Source organism: Pagrus pagrus, assembly GCF_965226575.1.
Source record: "Pagrus pagrus genome assembly, chromosome: 3".
NCBI lineage: Eukaryota > Metazoa > Chordata > Actinopteri > Spariformes > Sparidae > Pagrus > Pagrus pagrus.
The window spans coordinates 18,029,493-18,053,618 of record NC_140187.1 but is presented as its reverse complement, the minus strand read 5'-3'; the positions used below and the strand labels follow the sequence as shown (position 1 = coordinate 18,053,618).

Here is a 24,126-nt window from a genome sequence, read left to right as displayed (position 1 = left end):
TTAACAGAGAGTCTGTGGGTGGGGTGGGTGCCCCTTTTTTGTCTCGAGCCCCGGCCCCCCAAAGTATCTGTGCACGCCCCTGCCATGCTGCAACATTCAACATGTTTAATAACAGATTTTAAAAGCTGATTTCAGACACATACACTGATGTTGTTATGGCTGTCAGCTTAATAGTAGAGTGCTTCACCAGCTGAGGAGGAGGTGTGATATCCCAGCAGGCCCCTCACACTCAGAGAGAGAGAGAGAGAGAGAGAGAGAGAGAGCATATGTGACACACCCCCTGCTCTGCTGTTTGTCCCCCATCAGCTCAACTATCAGATGGTTGCATTTCCTCATCAGCGCGGACCGCAGACAGGCTGTTCCGGTGCTACTGTGCTGACAGACAGACAGACAGGAGGGACCGTGACCACCGCTGCTGCTGCTGCTGCTGCTGCGGGGAGGGGAGGATGAGGATGTCCTGTAGCGGATCATCAACACCGGACTGCTGGAGACTCCACGGATCTGAAGACACCGACACAAGGTAAAGCAGCAGCGGGCGGGACACTTTCTGCCTGCCGGGACTCATGCGCCTCAAGTGAGGTGCGATGATGGGATGTTGATCGCAGGAGGCGAATGAAACAAACGCAACGTGCATAATCTTTTAGGTTAAAAGCAGATTTTATTAATTTGATGCCGAGATCAATCTCGCTAAATCATTGATGGCGTTATGATGATTGAGGACAACTTTTTGACCTTCCTGCTGCAGTGTGTGTGTGCTTTAATGTCATCCTTATCACCGCATATAAAGGCATGACATCATTTGGATCCTCAGTAAAACAGCTCTGCTTTATTGATCTCTTTGTCCTCACAGCTCCATGACTCTCCTCTGTGAAGACTAGAACTCATCCTGCTGTAGTTTATAATCCTGACATGATGGGGGGCTCACTCTGGATTTCCCACCGTGCCTCTGAAGCAGCATTCAGAAGAAGGAGCTTCATCACACTTCTACCTCTGGCTTTACTGTTGTCAACAGTGAGAGTCAGTGCACAGTTGATAGGAAGCCCTCTGGACTGCCGCAAGACTTGTGTATGCGCCAGTAACATCATCAGTTGCTCCAAGGTGAATCTGACCAACGTCCCCACCGCTCTTCCAAAATATACAGCTGTCCTGGACCTCAGCTTCAACTCCATCACCAGGCTGCGTGCCGAGTGGACCAACATCACACTCGGCAGACTACACAGTCTGCTGCTCAGCCACAACGGCCTCAACTTCCTCTCCTCTGAGGCATTCGCGCACGTGACAGAGCTTCGTCACCTGGACCTTTCCTCTAATAGCCTCCGCCAGCTGGACGAGAACATTTTTGAGCCGCTGGAGCACCTGGAGGTGCTGCTGCTTTACAACAACTCCATCTCTCAGATAGATCGCACTGCCTTCTCTGCCATGGAAAGCCTGCAGAGGCTCTACCTGAGCCACAACCAGATCTCACGCTTCCCCTTGGAGGTGGTGAAGGAGCGAGGTCGTCTGAACACGCTCAGGCTGCTGGATGTGTCCTCCAACCGGATCAAAGCCCTGCCCCTCCATGAGATTCAGGCTCTGCCTGCCTGGATCAGGAACGGCCTGTACTTCCACAACAACTCTCTGCCCTGCAGCTGTGAGCTGTATGATGTGGTGGCACGCTGGCACCTCAGGGAGCTCAGCTCCGCCACTGACTTCAGGCTCAGCCACACCTGTGTGCTACCAGGCCCGCAGAAAGAGAGGATGGCCATACTGGATCTGGACAAGGTGTATTTGAACTGCAGTGAGGTCAGAAGTATAGATGAAGAAGCCTATCTGGAGCAGTTCCTGGTCCTGAACTGTGACACGAGACAGAGGAACGTGACAAGGAGCTGGATGCTGCCTGGAGAAGTCCCCTTGTCTGCCACACACAAGACTGCTGCAATGCGTTCTGAAGGAGGCCTCCAGATTGGGCCCCTGAAGGCGGAGGACTCAGGGGTGTACACCTGCTATGCCACCGGTGACTCTTTCAATGAGACGCTGTATGTAAATGTAGTGGTGTTTAATTCCACCATGAATGGTGGACTGGAGAACCTAAAAACGGCCTACACCACCCTCGTAGCATGTCTGATCAGCATAGTGATGGTGCTCATCTACCTCTATCTCACACCCTGCCACTGCGCCTGTTGTCCAGGTCAGGGCCTGGAGAAGGACCCCGGAGACAGCCTCCACTCTTCAACTGTGAGCATCTCACACGATGAGACAGGGCAAGAAAGAGTGGAGGGCGGAGGCTTCCCCTACAGACACGTGGCCTTCCTGGATCCCAAGGACCAGCTGGAGCAGAACGGGCGGTTGAACCCAATAGGTGAGGAAGACGAGGAGTGGCAGGGGGACCACAGGGAGAGGAGGAGGTCTGACGCAGAGTCTGTGAGCTCAGTGTGCTCCGATACCCCGATGGTGGTGTAAAAGTCTGGGTCACAGCCTGCAGCGTTGATGAATGGAGGCATGTGGCTGCTGCTCAGAGGTTTGTGTGCTTTGAATGTGTGCAAGACTCCAAAGTCAGCATCTTCCAAACAAAGTTAAAGCTTTAGTTGGCTCTCACAGCTGGTGGCACAGTTGAAGTAGCATGTATTCTTGATAGAAAATACATGATCAATGTCTCGATTTAATATATATATGGGTTATCTGGTCACTTAAATTGTCTGCAGTTAAGGCTCTGATTATTTTCAATAATGTCACTTTTACTGGCAGCACTTTACTGGCTGGCCCTGCAAAGATTTGCTATGCAAGTGAGAACACAAGAGTTGGAAATATTTTTTGCATTTTTGATGGAAAATGTTAAAAAATACCAACCCTCAGCATTACTGAGAGACAACAAACAACATGAAAGCATTTTTGGTGTTTTTCCTCAGCTTAGCTGTCCTCTGAATGTCCCGAGGCTGCAATTAAAATGAAAGTTTTCCAGTTTCTGCTGTTTATGCACTAAGGATCGCAGCACCACACAGATTAGATGTTTTAAAGATGTTGGACAGAAGCTGCTGCTTTAGCAAGATAAGCTGATTTTTATGCAGAGCCTGCAGAGCTCACTTAATTATAACTGCAAGATGTTTAATATTTACGCCATGTTTTACATTCCTGTTTGGTTTTATTGGCCTTCACAGGACACATCACTGTAAGGATTACTCTTATGCAATTGTATCTGTTTATGTTATTTTAGATTTGAGTGTGACTCAATAGTCAATCATATGTGTTTTTGAGTACTGCTTTGACAATATCTTTAAACCTTGTTGCAGGTCTATTTTAAATCATTTTGGATTCAGCATGATTACAGAGTCATCAGTCCAACTATCAATTTGTGACACATCATACTTTTACTGTAGCAGTTACTCATGGAACAATGACCACATACACACTGCAAGTATTACTGAAACTGACGTCTAGGTGTTTACACCAGTACACATATCAATACTGATTACTAGAACATGCGAAATCCATTTAAGATGAGTAATTTCACTGCATGACAATGCAAAAAATATTGAACCAAGAAACACATTTTTAACAATGATGAGATCCAGTAGTGGGGACTCATGATAATAATCCTCTGATTGTAGCAAACCTGCTCACTCTAACCATTTTATGGCGCCTCGTTTCCACATAGCTCTGTGTGCGTCGTGGATCTGACAACAGAAATGTGTTGGAGCCTTGTTCATTCCTATGAAAGCTGCTCAGTGGTGCATGAAGCCAAAAGTTCGACTTCCTAGATATAGAATTACCCAAATTTTCCGCATTGTGGGGCCCATGAGCGTGCACACTTGAGACTCCCGCTGGCTGAGCTGACTAACTTCAATAGGGATAAAATGATTTAACTGTGCGGCTCCTCTAGACTTTCCAAATTAGTTATTGATTGGAATGATTGGATCAAAGCCTGGCGCATTTCTGAGGGCCTGGTGTGCAAGTCAACCCGAATTCTAGTCATTCCTATAGGAACCTCCATGATCTCCGACGTGTTTACAAAATTCCTCATTCCAATTTTTCTCGTTTGAGAACACGCCTCAAGAAACTTTTAACTTAATTAAAAAAATAATAAAATAATTAGATAACTGATTGATAAATGTAACACAGCTCTATTATGTGAAATATTTGACAGCATATTTGGCTAACATTGGTAGCACGCTAGCTGTGTAACATATGGAGTGCACACATAATCTAACCCTAACCCTAACCCACATAGATTTATATACAACTAGATACCAGACGAAAAGATGGCGCCCATTCCAACCGAAGAGCTGAAAAGCCTAAAAAGCCTAAAAAGCTTCTGGGTTTACTTCCTGGTTATGCAGCTCATTGAATATGTGCAGTGACTGGATAAACACCTTGCAGCCCAACCTCCTCACATATTTGTCCCCATGCATTAGTGGTCATAATGATCCATGACATATAAAAAGAGAGAAAATTAGATTGTCTCTCTCTTTCTATCCATCCTTAAAGAAGCGAAGGAGCGTTTGGCAGCAAGTAGGACACAAAACAAAACTGTGTGGAAACAAGGAAACAACAAGGTTTCTATCAGGGCAGCTGTGTAAAGAGTCGTCAGAGACTGAATCTCAGAGCTGCTGACTGACAGAGGCTTTATTGGTTTCTCAGGGCTCTGCAGATGTATCACAGTGTCAGGTACAGAAACATAAGCATTGTAATAAGCTGAAGCTCATTTAAAGCGTGAACAAACATTCCAAGCATCACCTAGCTATCCTCTGTCGGTGCAGCTGCTGCAGGTCGTCTCCAGCTCTTCAGTCGGAACGGTTTAGAAAGGGTTAATGGTTTCCAACAAATACAATAATGGCAGTTCTAGTTCAGACTGGATACATGACGTGAGTTCAAATTCCAAAAATAAACATACTGAAGTGTTATGTTACAGTGAAAACAATGTGTTCAGAGTGAGATTCAGACTGTACATGTGCATCCTGCCATATTGGACAGTAAATACAGCCAGGAAGCATCAGCCCAGGGGAAACAGATGAGAGCGAGTACCATCCACTGAATGTTTCTGGGCATTAGTGCCCAGCCCTGAACAAATCAGCAAGCGTCAGTCGGCCAGCCGCCAGTCTCATAAACACAATCCGAAATAGCAGCTTGTATTGCAGCCAACACACAAGCTGCCTGACATAGCTGAAATGTAAATATAGAAGTAGAAGTTTTTCAAACACGTCTTCATTTGAGTTACATTGCTAAAATACCTTCAGATTGTTGATTATAGTGTCACCATCGTATATGCACACAAGGTTATAAATCAGGAAACACAGGAAATAAAGTCTCAGATGATGTTTTCACAAACTTAAAGTCATTCTGACTCAGCTGCTGATGAATGTTTGAATCCAGGTTAGTACCATTACTTATAATAGAAAAATCAATAAAATAATAATGATGATAACACACACACACACACACACACATCATAACAGTGACGCAGACAACAGATGTAGCAATGTACAGTAATGTGCTTTTATTTTGAAATCAGTTTTATTCTTTCACTTCTCATGGTGCTTTTTTTTTGCTTTTCAAAATAATTTAGGTGAATCAAAACACTTTATTTACTGCATCTGTGGTGAGTGTCGTCTAAAAGCATCATTATGTAGCTGAATCATGATGATCTTCATGAAATTATAGCTCTCAAAAGGGGCACAAATCTACTGTTGCTAATGTTGTATATATGTGTCTATTTTTTCTTCTGAAAGTTAAAGTTGTATAACCAAAGACTGAGTTACGTGCTGAGAATTAATAACCTGCTGTCAGAATTGTTAAATTGTCCTTTGTGTGTTGGGGTTATATACTGACTCTGTGTGTTAAGCCACAAACGTATAATTCAATATATGCAGTCCTGTGTAAGGACCTGTTGTATGTTATCCTGTCTATCACTGTATTATTCCTGTATTTCATAAACTACAAAAATATTGCAACAAAGAGTAACTGATGTCCAATTAATTCCTGTAAATTGAATGCACTTAATCTGTCACGCGGAGCTGCGGTTACAGAACGATTAAAAAAAAAACAGTTAAAGGAATATTTTGACATTTTGGGAATAAGCCTGCAGAGAGTTAGATGAGAAGATCAGTACCACTCTCATGTTCTATGTTAAATATGAAGCTACAGCTGGTTAGCTTAGCTTAGCATGAAGACTGGCGATAGGTACAAAACCTGCCAAATATCTACTCAAAAGCTCACTAATTAACATTTTATATCACCTGTGTTTTAGTTAACCAAAATTTTTTATGCCTTTGGCCGGAGGCAGTATGGTTTCCGGTTGCCGTCCGTCCATCATCCCATGCTTGTGAACGCGATATCTCAGAAACGCCTTCAGGGAATTTGTTCCACCTGGTTTCAAGGATGAATTGATTAACATTTGGTGGTCAAAGGTCACTGTGACATAATTATGACAAAATGTTACACACATGTCAAATAGAATAAAAGGTGATGATATATTACATTCTAAAGGTCAAAGGTCAACGTCGCTGTGACAATTATATATAATAATATATAATTTTCCCTTTGTACCATGTAGTGTGACGTATATCCGGTTTACAAGCTGTGAATGAGGGTGAAAATGTGCAGTAGCTCTGACCTCACTGCTGGATAACTAACTAACAGATGAAAAAGCTCAGATAACTATAGACCCTGTAGATAGACGGATAACAGTTAGCTATGTTAGCCAGCCACACGCTAACATAATGGCTCGTTGTTGCACTTGGTTGGAAGAGCTGCCAAAAATGGAAGTGACTGACGTGCACCGTCTTGTGAAAGTGAGCAGTAAATCTCCCACCTCGTGTATATGCAGAGCTTTTTAGGAGGCTGGCTAGGCTAGCTGACAGGCTAACTTCACTGGTAAAAGTTAGTTTACACCTACATGATAATGTAAATGCCAAATGCAGAAATGCTAAAAACACAATATCCAAAAACGAACAGTGAACCAATTAACAAAATATATATTAAGTGAACTGTGAAAAGCAAAGTATCAGATGAAAAAGCAGTGAGGTAACTTTAGTTGGCACTGAAAGCAAAAGGACGCGCAATTCGTAAAGCGAATATACTACACATACACTACACACGATATTGTTCAAGTGGAACGCCATAGCTCAGGAACAACTTGAATGGTGCACTGAGGCTTACAACTGCAAGCTAATTCTAGTTTTTAATTACACAAACAATATAAGTTAATTAGCGAGCTTAAGAGTTGCCTGTAGGCAGATTTTGTTACCTATAAGCAGAGCCAGGCTAGCTGTTCGTTTAAAATATAGACACGAGAGTGTTATCAATCTTGCCATCTAACTCTCAACAAGAAAGTGACTAAGCGTAGTTCCCAAAATGTCCCAAATCTTTGTATTTGTTGTGATCAGGCGTCAGTCGGCCATGTGAGCGTGGAGCTCCACTGGTCTCATCTTCTGTATTATACTAATGACGGCCTTGTTCACTTGAGGGTGAAATGGGAGACCACACAGACCACTGGAGCAGAAACAGTTCATCCAGGGAGTCGTATTTACTGCACCTGTCTCTAACACTTACTTTCTTCTGGCAACATTCGGTGTTGCTGGCTTTTCAGCCTTATTTGGAAGGCTGTTGACCACAGATGGGATCTCCCTGAGCAGAGCGAGCTTTCAATCTCCTCTGCCTGTTTCTATCCAGGACACAACAGTCAGCTGGATCAGTCTCAGATTTTAGTTTAAAAATGTCATCTTAATGATCACATCTCTACATGTGACGGTGCAGCAGATGTGCTCAAATGATTTAAAGGGGTTAATTTCTGTAAAGAAGTCGCTCCGTCTTTCTGACAGATGCTGCAGTGTGAAACCTCACCTGCAGCTCCTCTGCAGGATGAATGAATGATTGAAGAGGTCTGCAGGGACGTCCACGCTGCCTGTTTCAGTAGCTTCTGTCTCATGTTACCCTGTTTACCCACACTACACGCAACACCAGCCAGGTGTTTGCAACATAACCATTTGGAAAAATGCACTGCAGCGACGTAGTACTGACTACCGAGTTGTTGTGATGTTAAAAAGCAAACACAGGGGGTATGAGGGGGTTAATGATAGCTCATGCACGCGTAAAAATGGAAAAGAGCTGAATGACGCATCCCTGTTGGATATTAAATCCCAGTTTATAATTAGAACAAATGCAGGAGCCTGGAGGAAATCTCAGATCACTGAACATCACACACACACAGGAGGCATGAATGTAAGCCAGCGCCTGTTGACAATGAATGACTGGCAGTTGCTTCTGTGTTTTACAGACTGAATTCTAAGTACGATGACTCATCCTCGGCTCAGGCCCCTCCCAGGAGGATCACATGAATGGTGAAGTGACTGATTGTGCAGCTCAGTGAGCGCTCTGCCATCTAGTGGCCACCAAAACACAGACCCACATCCGAGGAGTTGAGCTTTGGCAGAATATTCTAGGTGGTCTTCACCAGCATTTGAGTTTACAACAAAGACGTGCTGACTTTATTGTTCTAAGGGCGTTATTTTATTAATCAAAAAGAAAGTCAGCTATGCTTTGAGTGTGTGAGACTGTCTTTTAAGGTGACACTGGATGTCATTTTAACCTGGCCCAGGTCTTCACACAGCCTGAGCAAAGCCCACCATGTTGTTGCCGACGTCGAAGGCGGTGTAGAACTGCCGCATGAAGACCTCGCCCAGGATCCAGGGGCCGGGTGCAAACCCTGTCCTGCACCCGGAGGCAGACTGAGGAGAGGACAGACAACAGATCAGCTCAACCACCATGAATAAAGATAAATACATCTTTTTGAACTGCGCTTTTTTTTCTCAGAGTTTGTTTAAGTAGGCAACTTTTTGGCACACACAAAGAGTTTAATATGTTCTAGTTAATGAATCATTTCCAAATCACGTTAAATCAAAATACGTGCACATACAACAGTCCTCCAATAAATCCTCCCTCTATGAATGTTACAATGTTCACTTTGTGTTGAGCTGTTTCAGAGAGGTGTGGTGAAGGCCATCTTATAACTAAAAAAAAACTGCACAAAATAAACCTTGTTAGCCTCAGCTAACCTTTATCTAGGTTTTTTCTGTCAGGAAATAGTGGACTCTGTCCTGTCAGGCCGAGTTTGTGCAATCTACAGAAACTCAATCATTCACTATGATGTAAAATGGTGACGTGTGATGTATGATCACAGTTGCTCAGACTCACTACTATCTACCCCACATTGATCTGAGGCAGACTCGAGGATATCGACTCCCTCAGGTGACAAAATACAACGCAGAGAGGATTTTAAGGATCTTTGAAATTTGTGCACTCAAGACGTATAAACATAAAATCCTTCATTAACTTTTGAAATAGCCATTTTTAGACAAGGTTAAGTATGAGGTTCATAAGAAATTAAATCTGCATCTTCACACACACACTTGAACATACTTGAAGTTGATCCTGATTTTGATTTATTAAGACATAAATTATTCAAATAGTCTCTTAAAAACAACTTGTCTTCTGTCAGGTTGTGAAAACTCTACCTGGTGTTTATCCTCTTTGTCCTTTAGCAACTCTCATAACTCTTAATTCATCAATAAGACTCAACCCCGTGGAGACCAACCAGACCATAATCCTTTAATCATTCATGTCAGTGATAAAGGCTCATGGATTTACCACTTTGCGATTAGCCATTAAGTTTGGAGCTGTAAATATTAACAGCTTGTTATTAGTTATAGAATTGAATTGTCTTTGTAGGGGTCGTCTTGATGTATTAAAGAGCTACACTGGGGGAGGATCAACATTACCCAAAATAATTTCTACAACCCACAAGTTGTCCAACTTAATGAAATATTAAAGCTCCTTGAAGCAAACATCGTTCCTAACAATGGCTTAAATGATTTGTGGCTTAATTAATGACGTATTAATATTGATAAATCCGTATCATTTATCACTCTGTGCTTCAAACACAAACCTTCATGACGTAGGCTGACGGAGGAAGAGCGAAGCTGTGGCCGTTTATGTTGAACACAATGTCTGGCAGGAGTTTTACATTGCTGCAGCTCACAGAGGCCTGTGGGACAAATGAGCAAGATGTTAATAACCAAAAAAAAGTTCACTGAACATATTTGTGAAAAGGTAAAACATTCAGAACACTCACGTAATCATACTGCTCTGACATGGCTCCCAACCAGCCGTTGATGTTGGTAATATCACTACTGGCGCCGATGATTGCAGAAGTACCAGAGTCCACGATCGCTTCGCAACTCGCAGAGCACGCGACAGTGTTCCCATTGATGGTGATGCTGCAACGTGAAGGAAGTATCAACACAAATGCATCCATGACATACTGTACATTATAAGCAATAATTATAGGAAGACCTTGTGAAGTGACTTTATTGTTTAAATGTTTAATCTATCATAAGAAACTACCTCTGTATAAGGATGTTCCAGAAGTTAGAGGCCTGGTGCAGAGGGATCCACTTTATGTCTCCAGTGTAATATGAGGGATCCGTTCCCCCCAGGACCAACACACTGCCCTCTACAGAACTGGAGGCAGAGATGTTTTTAAGAAATTCAGCATTTCATCATCCATCCAACACCATGATGTAGACCTTCACAAGAAAAACACACATTTGTGACCTCACCTGCTCAGGTACATGGAGAACATGTTCTGGGGGAGTTCGCCCTGGTTCCACATGTTGACAAATATAGTTGTTCCCCCCTCAGACGACATGCCAGGGAAGGCCAGACCAAGAATCCCATCCCAGGGCACGGAGCCCATGAAGACTGCCTCTGTTTCAGTGAGGCCAAAGAGCTGGTGCTCCACATGGAGGTCGCTTATCTGAAAATGTAACATCAGATATCATTATGTTTTATATTAATGAGAAAATACTCATTACAAGCAAACATACTTCTTTCAAAATCCAGCAAAATGTACCTTAAGTTTCAAAATTAAAGCTAGACTTGCTTTGAAAATCATATTTTACATCACTAGATTGTTAGAATTTAAATTTATATAACCCTCTGAAGCATTAAGTACATACAAATTGCAAAAGTACTTAGTTACTTTCCTCCACAGGTCAGCAGTTGGTCAGAAATGCAAAGTAATTGTTTGATCCTGACCTTTACTGTATCATATCCGGTGCTCCCTGCTGCAAATCCACTGTTGTATGAGATGTAGAAAGGCTCTGTCCCGGCCTGAAAAGTGGAGGATGCCGAGCTGTTGAACTTTGCATGAACATCTAATGACAGACGGACGGAGAGGTAAAGAAGAGAAGGAGACAAAACAGGCAAGAGAACGCATATCGTCACAATTTTGCTTCATACACAAAGACATCCTTAAGATCATGCACATACTCGTAGATTCAAAAATATAGTAATTGTCTCAAAAATGTGGATTATAATTTCACAGAGAGAGAAAAGACCCAGCAAATATGTGGCTGAATCAGTAAATCGATAGGCGGCTTGTTAGATATGCAGGATCTAAACTATATCAGATTATCCTGATCATGAACCTTTATCATGACACTCACCACAAGACGAGGTGGTGCAGCTTATGGAGGGAACCCACAGGTCGGAGGAGCCGGTGTCAAAGAGAACTTTAAAGAACTGAGGTGGAGTCCCAAAGCCGATCGCTCCGTAGTACGTCATCTTTACCCAGAATAAGATTGTTTGGTTAGTTTGTGTATTTCATAAATGCACAGGGCAGCGCTCACAGTGTTTACACACTTACATCTAGGTCATAGGTCATGGGCACCTCACTCTGCTCAAACTTTGCTGCAGGGTTGTATGGAAACTTCCTCCTGTACTCCTCGAACAGGCCTTTCTCCTCCAGCAGCTGCCGGGCCGACTTCCCTCTTATCAGAGGGATCCTGAACAGACAAATGACAAACCACATTAGCAGCTCATAAACCCTGCAGCACATTTATTATTCCAGCTGATCTAAAAGCATACTCACAAACATTTCCGAGAGGATGTCAGACCTCATAACTTCTCCTAAAAAGGAGTGTGCCTGGGAGGAATTTATGAGAATAAACTGTAGAGTCCTGAGCTAGAGAAGGTCAAGAACTCGTCTTAGGGAGTGGTTTGATCATAAATTGCAGCATTTATAGAGCGCATTTAGCCAAAGCACTTTTCAGTTCGCCTTATCAGTCTTTCCCATGGAGAGTGGGAGCTGGGGATCAAACCGTCAACCCTGTGATTAGTGGACAACCCGCTGTACCTCCTGAGCATCATCTCGCTTGATGAGTTTTTCTTTTTCAAACGTTTAAAAGTACTGCCAGAGGCCCTGAGGCTGCAATATTCACCTCATCCCATAGTCCAAACTGGACAAATAATGTACGAGCACAACTTTTGTTTTCTTAAAGCCTCTCCAGTAGTCAGGCTAGAATGTGACCAGTGTCTTGTCCAAAATCCCAGTCTGATCAAGTATTTCCCAGCCAACATGTTCATGTGGGTACATGTTTATGAAATATGTGGGTTTGTGCGTAGGTACCATGGTGGCTCCACCTGTGTTTGCCCATACTTAAAGCCTATATGGGCAAATACAGGTGGGGCCACCATGGACCTGTGGACAAACCCACTTGGGACCCATATTTGCTCTTCACATTCAGCCCATATGGGGTCCACATTGTCATGATGGCTGGGTTGTTGAACGTGCCAGAACAAGCTCGATCCACGGAGGCCCCACTGTGGATCAGGCTCGGCTCTGAGCCATCAAGGGACAAACACAGGACACATGGGGGTGTCAGGGCAGTGGGGGTCCTTTGAGTGCTGGGGGCTGTGAGGTGGAGCCACCATGGATCCCTCAAATGCTTGATCAGATTGGGATCTGGGATCTATCTCGGGCCTTTACTAAGCAGCAGGCAGTGCGCATTGTCCTGCTGGGAGGGGCACGGCCATCTGGATTGCCATTGCCATAAGGGAATGCAATTGTTCTGCAGTGATGTCAAGTGCCACCACTTGAATGGCAGGAATCAAGGAACAAAGGTAAGACCTCTGCATTTTAACCAAAATTAAGTAGCTGATCTGTTTATTGACCAACTCTGAGAATCACAAGAAGAAACAATTTTATGTTTCATGCACAATTATTTTCATCTTTGCTGTTTGAACATTAACACTTGTGAACACTGCACTACGGCCGATTTTCTGCTAAATGTTTTCCATCTTCACATTAAAAAAAAATTGTCTAATTTTGAACCCTAAAGTCTTTTCTTTAAAAAAATGTGCTAGTGGAATAAAATTGAGGTCAAGATGATGTCACCTTCATTTTGAAAAAAAGAAATGCAAACTAAATCTGACATCAAATCAGTTTGCAGTGTAATTTTACCTCTAGCTTGTCTTAAATTTCTGAGCTGCAAAAAATGATTTCATGATTTCATTGTTCTAAATAATTTTTAACTAATTTGAAAACAAATTTAGAATAACTCTTTTGAGCATCATCTTCATATTCTGCACTAAATTTAACCACTAGATCTCAGCTTTTTAAATTGTATATCTATTGACACTTTGAAGAACACCCTCAGTCACCAGACTCTGTATGTTAAATAGCATATTTCCATTTTCATCACATGTACATTTCATTTTGTTTCATATCTTACCTGAGAAGACCTCGCGTGACGGCCGAGAAGACCAAAACCAGAAAGGCGGAATTCATTATTTCAAAAGTGACTCAATTAAGATCTCATACACAAGAACAGCAGGTTTTTATATATGGAGGTCAAAACTAATCTAAACTCCTCCTTTTTACTGAAAGCTGGACTGATAAGAAACCACTTGAATCAAATCAAATGAGTAAATACAGATAAAGGAAATAATGGGAACAGCGTGTTTTTCCTTAAATCCATTAATATGATGTCAATCATGAAAGTGTTGAGAACATAAAGAGAGTTTACTCAGTTCTAAAGAAATTAATCAACATTACATGTCAACACACTCGACTGAAATAAAATAAACAATAATGGATTAATAGATGTTTCACCTTTAAACTCAACTGTTTCTATTGACAGGCCTAATATGTGTTTTTCTTACTGATGAAAAACCCTCCACAGCTTTATTTTACTATTTGATTTAGCTGTCTGGTGATAAATGATCAATCAATCCATTTTTGAGAGAGAGGAAGTCTTGGAAGATTTTCAATGCTGAGAAAAAATAATTTTTTAAGCAAAAAAAATTTAATTGTTCAACAAAAACTATTATCTATTTTCATTTCAGCACCTTCTCCCACAGTCACGAGTATGCACGTGAGGTACGCCAGGTGAGATTTGACCTTTCCCTGACTGAATGAGTCTCTGTTGACTTTTCTTTCTCATCGACAGTGTGTACATACAGGAAAAATGTAAAGTACTATAACATACAGCAACTTCAAAAGGACCCTCTGCATATTGTACAGTGCGTTTCTTCAATTTGAGTACTTTCTGCAGGGTTAAACAATCAGTGAGAGCAAAATCTAAAATCAGAATCCTTTGTTTGCGTCCCAAAGCCTTTTTCAAGTGTTGCAAAAGTATTAACGGTGTTTATAAGATAAAGAACGTGTGGACATAATGTTACTGACGTCAGTGTGAAATGTCTCATTTTAATTTCCCACCTGCCGACCATATACACTATCAGCTGGATAAGCTTATCACATTATTTATATATAAGAAAAGGCTGACACTGCATCATTTCTCCCACTCGGCACGTCTTCATGTTCTCTGGTAGTATAAACCTCTGCCCTCCACAGGACTGAGAGTCTAACGACCAGAACACACAACCTGTCCTTGTAAAACATTTTCACTCAAACAGGGAGGATGGCTTGAAAATAAAAACTCAACATCAGGATATATTTCAAGAGCAGCTGTCTTTATTTAAACACAAATCCAATGCAATTTACATTACGAATATAAAATACTTATAAAATATATTAAGTTAAATCGTACTCACCAAGACAAAGTTTCTCTTGTCTGATGAATTCCTTGAATGTGCAACAACTGTTCATACCTTCACTAGAGGTCAGTAAAGCTCAGTAGAGCTCATTCAGTCACACTGCAGCAGGTGAAGGTGAGGACACAGCAGAGGTTTCTTCCTTTCGCGCCTCCATACTGACGTGACAACCTGAAACACTCAACATTTTTTTAACTTAAAGAAATGTTTGGCACCATTTGTCCATGAAGTTCATAAACTTTCCAAAAGAAAAAACAACAATACTGTATTCACTTTTACATAAACATCTGTGGTTCAGCCCTTCATTCAGGTCAACAGCACTACATCTGCTGTAGGATCAAGATCTTCTTTTTTTAAAAGTGCTCTAGAGTCACTCAATTTTGGCTCAACGACTCCTCATTACAATAATATTGAATACACAGTAAATAAAACACAGGTTTTTTGCTCTCTTAATTTGTATTGATTTGAGGCCGCTTGTAAAATCTCACTATCTCTTATGGTGCCATCAGCGTGTCATTGATTAAATGACTTTTATTGCCATGATTGCCCAGTGAGCTCGCCTCAACTCAAAAGGTGAGGGCAGTGCACATTTACTGTGTAACAACTGTCCCAACTGTCAGTGACATTTTCTTTTAATATCCGTACTGCAGAAACCGTGAAATTCAAGTACTCGGCACCTCTTTGTATACAGTAAACACAGACTCACACTATGTGCCAGCCTCATTAATAACATTCTGGCACTATTTGTATTAACAAAACCCTGAAACTGACATTGTAGCACAAAGTTTACATTTCTGACGTACCCTGTATGATAAATGACCCAAGAGGAGGTTAATCCACTTCCTGTTAAATGACTCGTTGTTCTCCTCGTGTGCTCCTACTGAGGAGTGATTAAAGGTCATCTGAGCATTTTCTGCCCCAAAAGTTTTGACAGTTTTTATTCATGACGCCTTCTCACCCAAAGTGAGTAATAACATGACATTGTGTTGCAGTTCTTTCCAACTGATTTATCATTAACTCAAGCAGAGATTATTTGGGCTCTTGTGTCTGACAGTCTCCTTATGTTGATACTTACTGACATATTATATATTTCGTACATTTGAGGGGTTGGTATTGTACTTTTTACTCCACTATATTTATCCGACAGCTATTGCTGCTGGTTTTACCCTTCATTTACCTTTGTTTTGTACTTCTTCGTTATGGCACTTGAGTTCCCTGATTTATTTGCATTTTATTTTATTTTATTTTATTTCCCTGTATTGAATGGTATTCATTTTATGAGGCACCTTATAACTGTGATAGAATTAAAGTTTGTTTTTCCTTGCAGATTAGGAAATAAAACACAATGCATCATCATTAAACAGTATGAAGTAATAATAGTTATATTGTATAATACAATAAAGATCTGAGGTGGGACATTGACATGAAGTATATTTTGCTGATAAACTTACATATTTTCACATTGTAGTGTTGCTCCTGTTAGACTGGGTTGCACCAACAAGGATGAATTTTTAAAACCCAAATAATTCTGGTTTTACTTAAGATTATGTTGCACGACCGTGGAAACCATCTAAAACTAAATTAAGAAAGATTAATTTTAATCCTCTAGACTATTAATTTCAGTTTACACCAATAAACTTGGATTTACTTAACTGAGTTTTTAATTGTGGAACTGAGATTTGCTTAATTTTACACTTGAAATGTCTCATTTGAAACCTTTTGCAAAGTACAAATAATCTTCGATTAAATTTAAATCACTAATCAAAACGCACCTTTCTCCAACTGCTTTTAATCTGTGATTGTTTTTCACTTTTATTTCCAGGATGTTGTTTTGCTCTCAAACTATGTAAGGTGTCTGAGTACTATGAAAAGCGCTAAAAGTATATACACACAGAATGCATTACTATTGTAACTATAAATTATCATTTGTTGGTGTGATCCATAAATAGACCTGAGTTACTTCCTCTACCACTAAAACTCTTTTTATAGTTGAGATGAGTTACTGAAAAGTGTCAACACCATGACGAAATGTACCAAAGAAGGAAGTTGTATCAGCAAAAAGGAACGGCAGGGACAGTAAGTAAACCCTCGCCAGCACTGACTGAAAGATACTCGGAGGATATTTAAAGGATAAGTTCACACAAAAATGAAAATTCTGTCATCATCTTCTCACTCCATGCTGATGGCAAGTCTTTTTGGATGAGCTTACATAAATTTTGTTTTATTTTTTCAAATCTACATCTCAGACCGTCTCAACATTAACTGGGCATTGTATGCATTAGTTATGAATTTGGTTCAGTGACATTGGATTTTTGTATTTTTTGTTACTTTTCACCCTCTGTTTAGCTTTTAAAATTGGGCCTAGTATGTTTGTAGCAGTCTTAAACATTGGAATACGTACCAAGATCAGTAGTTTGGGTCATCTGAAGACTTTACCTGTGGAACAGGAGCAGGTGCAGCTGTGCAGGGTGACACTGTTACACCTCACAGCTCCAGGAAAGCTTGAAATCCCGGCCGTGGCACCGTGTGGACACCCAGGAAAGCTCCTCAGGTCCTGAGGTCTTTTTGTCTGGAGCAGCACCATCTTGATGATACACATCCTGCTGCACTGATTGCAGGAAACTCTTCATTTTCTTTCATATTCAGTTTGGCACAGAATCTTTTTTTAAAAGTGTGTAAATCAGATGAACACATCAACTAATGATTAGGATTGTTTTCTCTCCTGTTGTTGCGTTTCCTTTCCTTTTTATGGAAAATAAAGCAGACACTGTCTCGACCTCTTCTCCGACACAGGACGAGACCGATTGAAGTTTGGCCCTAGCAGAGATCTTCATTCAAAACTCCAATGCAAGACCAATAAGCAACTACACACACACTTCTCTCCTTCTCCAGCTGCTGCAGGCGCCGAACCAACACTGCTGGAGTCTGATGAGAGAGAAGGCCAGGGGAGGCCTTTAAACGCTGCTGAGCCTCCGCAGTCAGGCTGTCGAGATGGAGACAACCTCGGCCAACCAGAAGGATGAACACTGCTGGATTTCAGCCACACCTCCAGTCATACAGGCCAGAGATGACTGTGGAATAAGCCACACATCTGAAGAGACACAGTGACTCTAGATTTGCCTTTGCAGACGGACTGAAAAAAGTATTCTAGTATGGCCAAATTTCAATCTGAATGAAGGTCACAAAGGTCATTCAACACAATGATGATCAACAGAATGAAAACACAGAACTGAGAGGCCGACTCTCACACTTCCTCTCCTCTCTGCGGGGAAGTCTCCTGCTGTCAAAGTGATAGTTTGATAGACAATTCCAAGAACAGAAAAGGTCACAAAAGTTGTCTTCCGAGGCACTTGTGTTTCCCACGAAAGAGTAAATTTATTGAGACAAAATCAAGTGCGTGTTGCACTTTGCGTTTTTTTTTCTGACAGGTATACTTCTTAGGCCCATGAGCACTGATGTTCTCCATTTCTCTCTCCAGATATCCTGAGTATACAAATCTTTTCTCCATTTGAAACACAGAAACTCAAATCAAAAGCATGAAAAACATAATTAACAGTCCTTTCAGAGGAAGGCGTGAGGCCAGTGGGAAGTGGCCTTCTCTCCTCCGATTCATTCAGAGGGTTTTATCACAGTCCGTTGACAGCACAACAATATTTTCTAGTTGTAGACTCCTGATCAGTTATTAGAGATGAGCACGGCATACATACAACTCTTAATTTATAGGTTACATCATCTTCTTTTAACAGTACATGCTTTGTTGGGGTAGTTATCGTACTTAGTGAATTATGGCATAAGAAAAGTTAATCATTGAATCAACCGATTACTGTTTAACCAAATTAAATGCCAATGATGCCAATAGAAGTACAAAGTAAAAGGGACGAACACAAAAGCAATCCTGAATGTAATTTTTGTTTTGGCTAAGAGGAGCTTATTCAACTTGATGGTGAGAATATTTAGAACTGAAATGATTTGACAACTGACAGATATTTGAAAAGCAGCAAATACTGCTAATTCATTAATCAAGAAATAAGTCAATTTTCAAGCAAAGCTGCAAAAAATGTGACGGTTGCAGCTTCTTGAATGTGTAGATTGCAACTGCATCATAGCACATGAAATGCTTTTGGTAAATATGGATATTTGTCACCATTTTCTGTTGTTTTATAGACCAAATATTCAATCGATTAATCAAGAAAAGAAATGCTAAAACAATTATGAAAACAATCAGCTCTAAATATTTGGTCATAACATAATGCAGTTCGATACAGAGCTCAAAGTCTCCTCTCTCACATCATTTCAACAAAAACTCAACAGAATTATCTTTATAAAGGCTGTATTCTCTGTTTGGTTGTTGTATTAAACTGCATTATAATGTACGGGAGCTTGCTGCTTGTGTCCACCCCCACATAAACGTACCAGTGCTGAAAAACAGACAAGCAAAACTGCATTTCACCTCGTAATGTCACATAACCTCCAGATGTGGCTCAGAAAGGAGTATTGATATCAATATAATGCATTTAACTGTAACCCTTAAGGCTCACGTTTGTTTTTTAACATATCCAAAAGTAAAAGTACACAAAATGTCTTGATATTTAAGCAGGACTGGCCAAAGGGACAAAAATAGAAAAGTTGCCATAATGAAATTTGAATTAGTAAGTACTCAAATTGTTTACTCAGTCAGCAGAAACTAATACAGACTCACATCTGGAGTGTGCCTATTAATGAGCGATGGGTAAAGCTTTGGAGCAAATAGATATATTTCCTTAATCGAGAGAATTTGCTATGTACAAGAGTTTGATTTAATTCTACCATAAGCTGGCTGTACAAACATTACAGTACAACAAACAGGACCAGTTAAATCTATGCTGAGTACAGATAAAAATGAAGGCTAAATACTTTGTTTCTGATCTTAAATTATTTTTTCTTATAGGCAGGCATTGCATGAAAGGACATAGAGATCTTTTGAAATGAGATAAGGCAACATATAGTATTGATTCACAGAACTGTAGCTTGCTCTGATTTACTTTAAGCAGAGTACCCTTCAAGTAATGTACATGTATCCGATTACTGATAGCAGAAGTCACATGTATTGTTAATCAAATCAGTCAATTTACCAAAATGTATTCAATTAGATGTGATTTTCATTTCTATAAACCTTCAACAGGATGAACAAGGAGCAAGCTGTTACTCTGCCTTGTTATCATTACTTCTCCCTGGCTTTACAACTCACAGTGTAACAGTTCATGAGTGTAACAAGAGACATTTATAATTTTTTTTTCATGATGCTCCTCTGATAATGACCATCAACATGTAGTCATCCTCTGATTTGGCAAAAGCTTTGGCAGAGGCATCCAAGAACTGCTGCGAGAACTCACACGGGGGGAAAGCGTGAAGGACTCCTCCGTGGTCCTTGTCACGGCCGCCCCCCACAGGGAGGCTGATGATGCCGGCCGCCTCCTTCTGCTTAAGGTAGGACACCAGGTTCTTCAGTGGCCTCTCTGTGGAGTTGTTGGGATCCTGGACACCGCCGTCGTCAGACTTCCCTGGCACCGCGAGGAGGATGGCGTATCCGCTGGAGCCGGCTGCCTTGATGCGACGAGAGACCTCATCCAACTTGGGCTGGTCCAGACGCAGGCGCTGGCTGATCTTTAGCTGGTTCACCTGACCCCCTGTGGGGCCCTCCATTAGCAGGCTGGCGGCCACCGCCATGTCCCCCTCCAGCAGGTGCAGTGATGTGGGGAAGCTGCTGTTCTTCAGCAGGAGGACGCCCTGCCAGACCTGACTCAACTTCTGGCCTACAGGTGTCGACTTAGACTGCTGGCCAGACTTGGAGGAAGAGAAGGAGGGAGGGTGTCCCAAGCGATCCTCCTTTTTGGCTGGGCTCTTAGATAAGTCACTGGCTTTGCGTTTGCGGTCCTTCTCAGAGCCGGATATAGGCTCAGCTGGGCTAAGTGTTTTTCTTCTCTTGTCTGCAAAGCCAGGGTCCTGTCGCTCTCTGGTGGGGGACGTTCTGCCAGAGCGAGGGAGACGTTCAGGGTCACTGTAGCGCCCCCCATCTCTGCTGCTCCCTCCAGGGCTGCGCTCTAATGAGTTGCCATGTCGGCGCACAACATAGTCACTGATGTCAGGTGAGTGATCCAGCCGCTCATCCAATCGCCTTTTGCGGCTTAGATCTCGACTTTGGAACTCACGCTCTACTGACCAGGTCTCACGGGAACGCCTCTCCAGACGATCAATGGGGTCGAAGCCTGCCCCTCGCATCCTGTCATGGACACCCACGCCGGACCACTCGGCGCTGGAGTACAGGTCTCTGTCTCTGAAGCGAGCAGGAAGTGGAGGGGACCGCTCTCTCACTCTCACTGAGTCAGTCAGGCGGTGGGCAAAGGGCTCAGGAACTAAGTCATAGTGTGGCAGAGGGAGAGGGAGCTGCATGTACTGCTGCTGCTGGTAGCGGTGATCTGCCTCTGCAAAGTCCACTCTGAGTCTCCTGTCAGGGCCTCCGAGAGGGAAACCTCTCATGTTAATGCAAGCAGCCTGAGCAGCGTCCAAACTCTCGTACTGGATGTAAGCCCACGCCTCACCTTTCCTGTAGTCTATAGTCCTGATGGTGCCAAAGCGGTCAAACTCCTTGGCAAGTGCAGCGAGAGGAACCCAGGGTCCAAGGCCCCCCACCCACAGCCTGGTGGAGGGCGTAGGTTTGCCATAACCGATTTTAATCGGGTTGTGGCCCACCACTTTCCCCGCCATCGCCACTTTGGCGCGATGAGCCATGTCGAGATTTTCAAACTTGATGAATCCATAGGTGTTGCTCTGGCCTCTCACTGCCCGCTTTATGTCCACCTCTGTTATCACCCCGAACCTGTCAAAGGCCCGCCTCAGGTCACTCTCTGTCACGCTGACGTCCAGATTGCCCAGAAACAACGTCCTGTTTGCCCTCTGGTCGTCCTCAGGGCTCATTAGGTCCTCATCACGGTAAACAGCACATTCAGGGATGAACGGGGGTCTATTCCTGGCATCATACATAGAAAACTCTCTGTCTCTCTCCAGGTCTCTTATGTGAGGTGGTGGGGGAGGAGGAGGAGGCGGGGGGAGACGGCCCAGAGCCAGCTGCTGTAACCGGTAGTCTCTGTACCCCAAACCAGAGGGAGAGAGGGATCTCTGGGAGTGCAGATGTCTCTGTCCTGAGGGGAAATTGTCTTTTGCAACAGGGGAGCGGCTCCTTCGTCTGTTCATGTACACGGTCTCAATTTTCAGAGGCCGGTCGTACAGTACGAGCTTCCCGCGGGCGTGTTTGGCCGCCCGGGCGTCATCGGGCCTCCTGAAGTTCACAAACGCCACCCTGGCGTCGTTCTCGCGACTAATTTTAACACTCACGTCCCCAAACCTCTTAAACTCATGAAACAGTCCGTCCTCGATGTCCTCGTCGTTCAGCTGGGAGCCCAGTTCACTTATTTTGAGAGTCTTGTACTCACTTTCTTGGTTTGACGGAGGCCGAGGGTCGCTGCGTGAACCGGACCTGGATGTTTCCGCGGCGATGTCAGCGCCACCATACGGCTTGCTCACCGGGATTACTCCGTAGTCGTAGCCGCTGCCGGCTCGACTGGATGAATTGTGTCCCTCTGAATCCCTCATGTCTCTTTTGTCGCTGTGTAAACTTCTCCTTTGAGCAGACCCGTTGCCGTTGTTGCTTCCAGTCGTCGACAGCGCTCCGGTCTTCTTGCCGCTCGAGTGGCTTCCTCCTCGGTCTCTGCTATCATCCGGCGCCCGGGAGCGTTTCTTCACCGGAGATCGCTCTTTCCCCTTCATTTCCAACAGCCGATATCTGCAGTCTCCACACACTAATCTGTGCTACTATACTGTGTATCTGCCACTGATATATACCTAAACTATCTCAACTTATCCGCGGTTTCCACTACACTCTCAAGCGAGCGACACAACCGCCATGTTGGACTACTACTTGCCTTACTGTACCGGAAGTTCCGCCTTCGCCCTGTCGAAGACGATGATTGGCTGAGCGGGCTGTCACTCGCGTGAACAGGAAGGCCGCTCGCCTATTATAAACAAGGGTGCGGCTCTGCTGTGGGGTCAAAGTACAGCCCTGAAGGCTGGGGCTGATTTGAAAATGACAGAGAACTACTGATTATGATCTACTGCAGTCAGATTCAGTCAAATACTCGTTTTGAATGAATTTATATGAATGTATAGTTACAGTATGGGTTGATCTGACCCACATTTAGGTGCAGCACAACAGAGTTTGAGTAACAGATGGTTCTAGTTAAGTATTTATACAGGACGGCTTTAGTGTGCCCTTGAAGTGAGGACACTGATAGTGTATTGAGCAATACCCGGCAGGAAAACAGCATTTCATTTAAAGTGGAGGAGGGGTGTAAAGTATGTACAGCAAGGATTTATCAAACTGTTTGCATTTATGCACCTGAAATAGCAGGTGCCGCAGACCGTGTCATGGACCACCTGCACTGTCATAGGGCTGCACCAGATAGAATAAGATGCATGAAACAAAGTGCTGTGGACAGTGGTCAAGTGCAACTTAGTGCATTTACTGAAGTGCAAAAATCATAATTTTACAGTAGTTGTGTGAAGTGATGTAGAAAAACAACATTAAATATCATAAACTGCTTTTAGAACAACTTTTAAACAGTGATTCTGGTAAGAGGGTCAGAAACGCTCAAGATGAGTCCCCTTGAGCACAAAGTGTCAGAACTGATTATAGGTTGTATACGTTTCCATAAGATCAGATTTTCTCAAACATATTCTGATGAAATCTTCACATCCCTGCATGTAGAGATCTGCAGATAAAATATCACCAAAGAAAGGATACTGTAAACCCTTTCTCAGTGTACATTATAAATATTTCTTGTAATTCGTATTATGATCTATTTTCCAGACTTGTGTTATTGAGCAGCAAAGATGCAAAAGAACTACATTACTGTGGTTGGTGTTGCTATGTTATGTCACAGTGTTTATATTTTTGGTGACTTATCTGTCAAACTGATTATTTAACAATGACAATACAAAAGTACAATGTGTGTTTAAAAGTGATCAGGCTGTGTGTAACACATGAAACAGAGGATTCATACTGAATATGTCTCTACTCCTGAAAAAACACATTTTACCCAGATTTCACCACTAGGGGGCAGAGAGGATCCTCTTAACAACCACAGCAGCTGCAGTTTATCACTGAAACAGGAAGGTAGAGTACCAACTGTCTAGACTGACAAAACATTTGTATCCTGATTATTGACT

The 24,126-nt window shown here is 42.6% G+C and overlaps 3 protein-coding genes across 3 annotated transcripts; 1 reads left to right on the top strand and 2 right to left on the bottom strand.

Annotated features, from left to right (window-relative positions):
* Positions 1 to 350: 350 nt before the first annotated feature.
* On the top strand, positions 351 to 5,930 carry LOC311254202 (amphoterin-induced protein 1-like). Its single transcript, XM_084347829.1, has 2 exons — positions 351 to 520; positions 851 to 5,930. The coding sequence occupies exon 2, from the start codon at positions 910 to 912 to the stop codon at positions 2,437 to 2,439; it is 1,530 nt and encodes a 509-aa protein (XP_084203955.1). The 5' UTR covers positions 351 to 520; positions 851 to 909; the 3' UTR covers positions 2,440 to 5,930.
* Positions 5,931 to 8,154: 2,224 nt separating this feature from the next.
* On the bottom strand, positions 8,155 to 17,449 carry LOC311254854 (pepsin A-like; the record flags this gene model as incomplete). Its single annotated transcript, XM_084348854.1, has 11 exons — positions 8,155 to 8,699; positions 9,917 to 10,015; positions 10,103 to 10,247; positions 10,375 to 10,491; positions 10,590 to 10,786; positions 11,068 to 11,186; positions 11,478 to 11,595; positions 11,678 to 11,816; positions 11,928 to 11,995; positions 12,528 to 12,652; positions 17,302 to 17,449. The coding sequence occupies 11 exons, from the start codon at positions 17,447 to 17,449 to the stop codon at positions 8,574 to 8,576; spliced, it is 1,401 nt and encodes a 466-aa protein (XP_084204980.1). The 3' UTR covers positions 8,155 to 8,573.
* Positions 17,450 to 18,215: 766 nt separating this feature from the next.
* LOC311254526 (RNA-binding protein 15-like) lies at positions 18,216 to 22,811 on the bottom strand. The gene has a single exon (XM_084348332.1). It carries the CDS (start codon positions 22,666 to 22,668, stop codon positions 20,140 to 20,142), a length of 2,529 nt encoding a protein of 842 aa, XP_084204458.1. The 5' UTR covers positions 22,669 to 22,811; the 3' UTR covers positions 18,216 to 20,139.
* Between the last annotated feature and the right edge of the window lie 1,315 nt (positions 22,812 to 24,126).